This window comes from Cynoglossus semilaevis, chromosome 6 (genome assembly GCF_000523025.1).
Source record: "Cynoglossus semilaevis isolate Cse_v1.0 chromosome 6, Cse_v1.0, whole genome shotgun sequence".
Taxonomy (NCBI): Eukaryota; Metazoa; Chordata; class Actinopteri; order Pleuronectiformes; family Cynoglossidae; genus Cynoglossus; species Cynoglossus semilaevis.
Window position 1 is genome coordinate 14,871,049 of NC_024312.1, and position 8,902 is coordinate 14,879,950.

Genomic DNA, 8,902 nt, shown 5'->3' on the forward strand with positions numbered 1-8,902 from the left:
GCACTCAGCATTGCTGTTAGAATAAAAGACTGTGTTAATGAAGTCGGAGATGCCCTGTAGCAGCAGGTTAAACCCCCAAATTCTCCCAGGGTGTTTTCACTGAGTAAAAGAAAAACAGTTACTTCCACCTCTGTTGTGAGGAAAGAATTTTAATTTATTCTCTGCACTTGAGTCATGGTGAAGTGCTCCTTACTGCTCCTCCACGCCTCAACTGAAATGCTCAGCCTAATTTTAAAGTGTCATGTTGTTCTGTGCCTCATTTGTTACTGATGTTGATGCTGTTGCTTTGGTGGTTTTAAAGCTCTGCGTGCCAATTTAAACTTGATAGACTGGCATCAGGCATGGCTAAGTGTTGAAGCGAAAAGAGCTGAGGCAAAGGTGGAGAAAACAAGGGTGTGAACATTGAATGAAGGGAGGAGAAAGAAGCTGTGTGTGTGAGAGAGAGAGAGAGAGAGAAGGCACTTTCATTGAGTAATGAGTAAGCGCCGTCTGATCTCTGACATGTCGTCTCTCCGCTTTGCGCTATGACTCAAGTGCTTTCTGCTTTTTTTATTACTGCTTTGACGTGCAAGAGTTTGAATGCAGGAGATAAGGGGGAGAAAAGTCGATCTGTGACTGACGGTAAAGAATGGATTTGTTTAGAAATGTTGCCGTGACTGAGATATGAGAAAACAATGGAGAATTACATAACAGTGTATTATAATGTTTGCTGTAACCATACAGCACTGGATTATACTAGATTTTAAGTAGCGTAGTCAAATGCTGATAGAGAATTTAAAGAGATTTTCCAAGAAAAATATGTTTTTAAATGAATTATAAATTAATGTATTTATTTCATCATGACTGGTGAGACATCTTTCCTGGCTGCTCTCTGACCTGCTGAAATGGATTCTAACGCCTTGCTGCCAGGGTTTTCCCATTGCTTAGGAGTTGTTGGACTAAACCCGTAACACACTGTGTTGCCTTCAAACACCGATCTCAGCGCAGAGCTGCAGCCCCACATAAGGCATCCTGGGTTAGAGAGCATAAGTGGATAGCAGCTCTCAGATCTACGCCTAAGGGCAATGAGCGTCTAAGATCTACAGCCTCAGGGTGCAACGCTAAGCCAATATAAGCTCCACCATCTGCTGGCATTGGCTCTGGGCTTCTGAACGATGGAGTTAGGAAGTCAGTGAGATATCTCTGTCACGTTGTTGTCTTTCCTGTCTGGCTTTCAGCTTCAGCTTCCAGATGGACATGAAGATCCTGATGTTACTTTAAACCATTGAATCCTAAAAGGTCATGGCATTCCCTGGTGCGGCAAAGCCAAAGAACAAGTACAGACTAGCTGGACTTTGACAACTCTACTCAGAGTGATTGTCAGCTCAAGCTACAGTAGCCAATAAAAAGATTGGTATGAGGTTTCAGGTGGTTAGGTTCAGGCTTTTTAGTTTTTCACTACATTAGAGGACATGGGGTTAAAATTATTATTCAATGTAGGGAATAACCCTGGGAATTCTAGGACTTAAGTGGTCTACTTTATATACAAATAACTTCCTCTACTGCAAGGACGCTGCAGGTGTGGTGCATGCACCTGTGTTATTTTAGTTAACAAATAAATGCAAGCTATATTGTTCTAGTCGTTTGATATTGATTAAACATGCTGCCTCTATAAGAAAGCTTGTTGCATTTTGGGTTTTTTTTTTTTCTGAAGATGTTATTAATGGGGGTGCGTCAACATTGTTGGCTGTAGAAGGGGTGCACAGCCAAAAATAGTTTAGGAACTGCTGCTCTACTGTATACAGTGTCTTATTATTTACCATAATAGACCTTTTAATAGATTTGGCTTTAAATTACATAATGAACATAATAATTCACATTAATAATAATGTATAGATAGTGCTGTCCGTAATTTGATATGATTTTTTTTATTTAAATTGCAAAATAATGGCAGTTACATTATGTGTATTGGCTATTAAAGCTCTCGAACAGTTAATGGTTTCAAGAATAGAAAAATACACTCATACTCTTTTTGTGAACTGTTAGAGCACCGTTGTCAGTACATTTTCATCCACTAGTGTGATTTCACACATGTCTGAAGGGTTTTCATTTTTATTGTGGGAAGTATCCTAATCAAAGAAACATCGGTTCACCTAAAAACAAATCCAAAAGCGGAACAATGTTAGTAAAGGTTGATTTTCAATTCTTTGCTGATGCTGAGACTAGGACAAGTGATTTCACATTTTCACATTTAATTAATTTATTTTATTTATTCAGGCTCCAATCTAATGCCTTTTGTCATTTCATTTGTCTCTCTCTGTTCCATCATTTGAATCTTAATAGAAGTCAGTTTTACCACATTTATTGCAGATTTGTTGAAGCGTGTCGGCTGATGAGTAAAACCAACTGAGCAACGCTGCGGCTTCCACCGCTGTGTCACATTACAAAAGCTCATCGATCCATTGGCCCAAGGTTCTGAGTCTGTGTCTGTTGTCCCTCCACATGACAAAACAAACTCAGAGATGTGTGAAAAGCAACACTGCAATAACCTACTGCCCAGGATACAGGCGAGGGGTCAATGATGGTGGTCTCCACAGGCACTGCTATTATTCTGACATTGTTATCAAGGCGTGGCTGTATAATGCTATTGATTTAGGCGGAGGGAGATGAAGAGAAGAAGATCAATTTGTGGTTTTTTTAGATGTTTTGCAAACTCTGGTGAGTAATCTAAGGTTTTATTTGTTTTTCTTTTTTTTACAGTTTTAACAGTTCATTGTTGTTTCAGTTAATCAGAACAAACTGAATCCATCCATTGATTCACTCATTACAGGTGTGGTTGTGTTACCGTGGCTGTAACATCGACTCTTCTCAGTAAAGCCTCATCAAAGTCTCAGGTTTTAAGCCTTTCTTGGCCCAGTCACATCCAGGTAAAACCTTGGACAAACCTGCTTTAGCTCAGGAACGTTCACATTTAGCCGTTTCCTCCTGGGTAACTTTACAGATGTGTGGAATAAAACGCAGAAACCCTCATTAGAAGACATTAGAGAGTTGGAGGTGGAGTGGTTAAGTCCGGGTCATGGAGAATGAATGTTAATGAGTGTTGTCACCTTGGCTCCACCTTCACAATCAAATGTTTTATCCAAATATTACGGTAGAACAGTTTTTCAGTTGCCACGATTTGCGATATGAAGTTTTACGGTTGTTACGTTTCATTTGTTTTAGGTTTTTGGTTTTGTTGTTGGCAGTTTGAAGTTACTAAAGAGGCTGCTGGCTTATGTGCTTGTGTTTTGTGGTGAACTGCTGAGTAAAGGTTCATTTACACAGAGTGGTTGCAAAGATACGTCTTTTGTTCCTTCTGCTAATGAACCGTCTGCTCTCAAAAACACAGACACTAGAGGAAGACTGATAGTTAGGCAAATAATCCGGTTAACTTTTCATGTGTGCGGGCAGATATATTCTCTTTAATGTGTTTATCATGACTTATGAGCTTCTCTATAGCAGCCATTAACATATGATTACCGTCACATGGCTAATGGGTTTGTCTGTTGTTTGTCTCATCTCCTCTTCCAAACCTCTTTACGTCACTGTACTTCCTCTCTCTGTTTGTATTCCCTCCCCTGTTTAAGCTCTTCTTCCTCCCTCTGTATTTTTACTTCATTTGCATGTCTGTATTTCCAGCTGTGCCCCCAGGTCTCCACGAGGGTCATTTGTTTATATCGCCCTTCATTATTACTTAATTCTGCCTTTATTATCGTCACATTGCTGTGCTTCCTCACACCTCCCCATATCCTTCCTTGGTCTTCCTGCCTTCACTGCCTTTTAAAAGGCCATTGACCACCTCTTCACCTCCTCCACTTTCCTGTTTTCTCATACAGAAATCAAACTATAATATTGAGCAAAGAATGGCGCTTGAAGCCAACGTAAATCACAATCACATCAGCCGGGGATTTTGCTGCAGGAGGTTTTCTCCACTGAAAGGTTAACTACACCATTTCTGTCCTTGGCACAGTATAACTGTTGCATCAATCCTACCATTTTCATCCCTTCCAGCATGGGAGGTGCAAGAAATGATAGCGTTATTATATTTAAAATGTTTCTATAAATTCTGATTGCCCAACATTCCTGAATTTCCCAAAGGGAACTCCCGAAGGTTTTTTAAAGTTCTATCTATCCATCTATCTATTGCAGAGGCACAGCTCAGTAAGGTCTAAAGTTTCAAATCACAAGCGAATCATATTTTTCTGTCATCGTAGTATCTCTGCAGAGAGACATTGGGAGATTGGCTAAGAGCAGGGACGCTGTTGTTGATGTGTAAGTGTTTGTTTTAGTCTGTAAATGATCCATCTGATGTAAGTTGTATTTTTAAGTGCATGCTGTACTACAATCTCAAAACCAATTCAAAACCAGTAAAGATTTTAAGACTTAGATGTGAGATTAAATAAAAACCGAGTGTTGAATCAAACCATTCTAACCCAGTCCATTGGTGCGTTGGTGTTTAATAGTAAACATGCTGTATCGTATTCTAGACTCTGGTCGATAATGAGTTTTCTTCACTGTTTTTTGTCTTTGCAATAACTGCGTGTTGTTTGGTTTTTTTTGTTGTTGTTTTTTTTGCCTCTGCCTTTTATTGTCTGTTCGTGCTCCCTCAACACGACTGCTTAACTGCAGTTTAGTACATTATAGGAATCAATAACACAAATAGCCTACTCACTTACTGCTTTTATGACTAAAACAAACCCCGGAGGGCAGTTTATTTAAGGAACTCTCAGGAGGCATTTTCAGATCTTTGTACATGAAAAGCCCTTTTAAACCACTGTCCTTCCTGAGCATCAGTGGTCAGTGGTCACTCTTACAATGACTTTCAAATTAGCAGAATGGTCTCAAATGGTGCATAAATGTCAATAATTATTCTAACGTCAGACATATGGTCCAGTTCCAAGGTTTTGACGTGCAGATGTGCTGTTTGTTTCGCAGGGCTGGTCAAACTCGGAGTCCACTGTGTCACATGCCAGAAAGTCGCCATAAAGATTGTCAACCGAGAGAAACTCAGTGAGTCGGTACTGATGAAGGTAAGGTTGGAACTTTTTATACTTACACATAAAATATATATTTTTTAGTCTAATTTAGTTCCTATTTTTTGGCACACGAAACAATACTGAGATCTAACATGGAATATTACTTTTTTTCTTACCAAATTATTTTTATTTGGTCATTTTATTTTACAAAGATTTGATATTATTTTCGTCCTAGGGCATCATCCACAATGAATTGACTGAATATAATATCACTGTGGATGAGCCACTTTTTGGATTAAATATATGTGTGTGAACATATAAATAAATGCAATCAACTGGTTTGTGATTATGGGATTTAAATATAAGTCATTAAATTAAAATAATTACTAAATCATTTCCATTTCCCTGCCATTCTTCAAACTGAGAGAGTCGGGTGTTTGGCAGTGCAAACAGTTGCCTCTAACAAATCCCAGAGTACCACAACAATGAAGCACAATGTTGTGAGAGTAGTACACATAACAGCCTTTTGCTAAGACCCCTCTGTATCTTCATCAGTTGACCACACATCCTGTTTCTAACGAAGACAGGTGGAGACGTTGCTGTCTAAAAATAGTGGTTTTTGCAGGAGAATTTCCGACTGTAATTGTTATGAGTTGGAAAGCAGGAAGCTGACAGATTTGCTCACGGTGCAGTTTCTCAGCCAATGACACATCCGTGTGTCTTTCACCTCCTTTGCAGCTGCATGACTAGGTTCTGTGTTCAGGTACTGCTGTCAGTACTTGATAGTTAGCACTGCCTGCATTAACTAGCACCTTGCTGTCTTGATTGTTTTTCTCCTATCACTGCCTCTCATATAACAGGTCAATGTGTGCTGTAATAATATCAGGAGGGACAGACTGGTCACTTCTGTTACGCCAGCATTGACAGATTTATTATTATCTATGACTACGCCAGTCTGTGGACTGGTTCTGTTATGTGAGCAGTAAAAAAAAGTACCTGTTACTGTTCCAAATCGGGGCATTTCACATTGTTCTGTCCTGCACCGGAAAATATAGAAAGAGATGCCAAACACTGAAAGAACCAAGAGTTTTGCTGAAGCTGCAGTTCAGAGCCAATTACTGACCCGTGTCATTGTCATTCTGCTAATATATTAAAGACTGTGTCTGAGTGTGTGTGTGAGTGAGAATATCCATTTAAAAGATCTAAGTAATGGGGCTTTAATTGATAAAGACCACATTTAATCACTTTAATTTGAATATGTTAAATTAAATTAATGTCACATTGACTGCAAGGACATCTGTTCTTTCCAAACTGGCAGCTCTATTAAGTATTTCTTAAATAATGTATAATATTAAATACATCATTTGTTTTTTGTGTGGGGGGTGGGGTCTGAAGTCATACAATTAAACAAAATAAATATTAAACCTAATGTTTGCCTTTTTGCAAAAGTAAAAATAATATTTTTTCTTCATAGTTTGGTCATGGTGATTCATCATCGTTAATTGGCTGCTGATAATCCCATGAGATATTCCCATTATTATTTCAATACTCCTTGCAAATTGGCCTTCAAAGTGTCAGCCATTAGCCAGCGTCATGTGGGGTCACATGACAGTATCATGTTCTGGGACACCAACCCCGATGTCAGACATCAGATTTTAACTGCCTACTTTTGCTGAACAGGATTGTTCTGACTTGAATCCAGCAGCCACTTCCCACATTCCCTTAGTGTCACCTCCACAGTTTTATGTATCAGGTCTGTGGCCTGTCTGTGTAGCTGTCAGACCCCGAGAGTGACTGGGCTGCACTCTCCAGCAAAGTCACACAGTCAAATGTCACCTTTTAATATGCTAATGTCATGGGCCTCCGTGGAACCATTAGGGAAGAAAATGAGTCTCCTGGACAGGTGTGTGTGTGTGTGTGGCTGCGATAGTGTGTGTGCATGCCAATATACAGTGTGATTTATACACTTTCATACAAATGTGTAAAAGAATATTCATATATATTTAAGCATGGTTTGATCCTCCATGACACACATCATCCCTCCGTGTCTTTCCTCCCCCTCTCTGGTTTTCAGAGACGGCGGGTCTGAGAAGACTGGCTGAATTAATTGTCTCTTTGGTGAAGAGGTCTGTCCTCCCCTCACAGTCTTGCATATCCACTGGTTATTACCGCTGTTGACCAGGCTGACACCACAGTCTATTAAATAGTAAATCTGTGTATGAAATTGAAGTCAGTTTGTAACAAGGAACCAAAGCTATGATGGCAGTTAAAAAGAGCGCACCTTGGATGGGAGGTGGTAGACTGTCATGTCCCAGACAATGAGGAAACCAGAAGAGGCGGCACATTATTTCTACCCATAACAGTATGTCAGCAGTCGTAGCTATGAGAGCAAAACAGAACGAGGTGTAGTGGAAAAAATAAATAAAACTCACTACCAACACTGTGTATGTGAGTGATGTCTGATGGGAGTAGTTAATGTTACTGAGACTCGGCCAGGCTTCCCTCAGTCTCTTTACTGCCATGTATTTTTGCTGTAAGTGAGACTTGGCCAAAAAATAAAAGTATCCTGGCCTAGTACCTGACTTCAGTGACAGATATGATATGAGAAAATTGTTGACACTTCCCAGACTAAGACAACACAGTCTGCCAGAAAATAACAGGCCATCCACAGAGTGAGGCGTGTCTTCACTTATCATAAAACAGTAGCTGAGAAGAATATCTATACATATATATGTGTGTGATATGTACTGTATATATATATGTATATATATATACATATATATATACATATACACACAAATATTTATGTGTGTGTGATATATATATATATATACATATACACACAAATATGTATGTGTGTGTGATATATATATATATATATACATATACACACATAACAGAACTATATATTATTCGTTGCTATATAATATACTAGTATACTTATGTACTGCCTGTTGACACAACAGTCAGTAAAACAAAAGTCATTGTGTGTCGGTTTTATTTGTATATATATAGTATATATCTTTATATATATTATATATTTTGAGAATTTCCTTTAGTTTGGCTTTTAGCCCTAAGTGATTATTAAAGATATGATGATGTTTCTGGTCGGGGTCAAACACACACTATATTTCCAGTGTGACTGTTGTACATGGCAAATGTCCAAGCCCCTGTTGCATTTAAGGCCCATGTCCATCCATGGTCGTATTGACATCGGTGTCATAGACAAATGGTTAACCCTAATGCAGTATACAACAGTCTGAGAGGGTTCTACATGGTACGAGTGGTACCACTGTTCTGCATCTGTCCTCACGTTGAGTGGACTGACTTTTTTTAGTCCGTATTTCAGTCTGCGGGAGTTGAACTGAGCTCAGTGTCTCCCTCTCAGTTAGTGAACTGGTGACGGCTGTTGCTCTTGGGATAAGAACGACTAATTAGTCGGAGTGTCCTCCTGAAGCAGCACAACGTCAAAGTCACTCCACTTTATCTCAGCATGAGGAAAAAGAAGAGAGGGAGATGAAGAACGAGTGGAGGACGAAGACATATGGAAGAGAAGTTCTCCCAAATGGACAAAGGTGCAAACACATCGTCAGTTCACGGGATGATAACCATATTGATTTCAACAGAACTGAAATGTTCCTCTACATGTCATGTTTGTTTTGTTTTTTTTTGTTTAAACTGAGCGTCTTAAATAAACAAAAGCATGTTACACAGACTGATGATGAGGGTGAGGGTGAGGGTGAGGGTGAGGGTGAGGGTGGGCGGGTGAGGAGCAGGAAGCCGTGGCCACAGATGAATCACTCAGAGTCTAATCTTGTTATTTCAACGCTCACATTCCAACTGCTTCTTTCTCCTCTCCTCTCTCCACTTCCCTCCTAATGATTATAGATTGACTATTTTCACCACTC

General features: G+C 39.4%; 1 protein-coding gene across 5 annotated transcripts in view; it reads left to right on the forward strand.

The window, feature by feature from the left end:
- Nucleotides 1-8,902, forward strand: part of brsk2a (BR serine/threonine kinase 2a) — a 135,817-nt gene that overhangs the window by 74,133 nt on the left and 52,782 nt on the right. For all 5 annotated transcript variants that reach the window (XM_017033149.2, XM_017033150.2, XM_025055933.1 and 2 more), the window contains exon 2: nt 4,954-5,048. In XM_017033149.2, the coding sequence (XP_016888638.1) occupies nt 4,954-5,048 (95 nt within the window). The remainder of the gene's footprint in view (nt 1-4,953; nt 5,049-8,902) is intronic.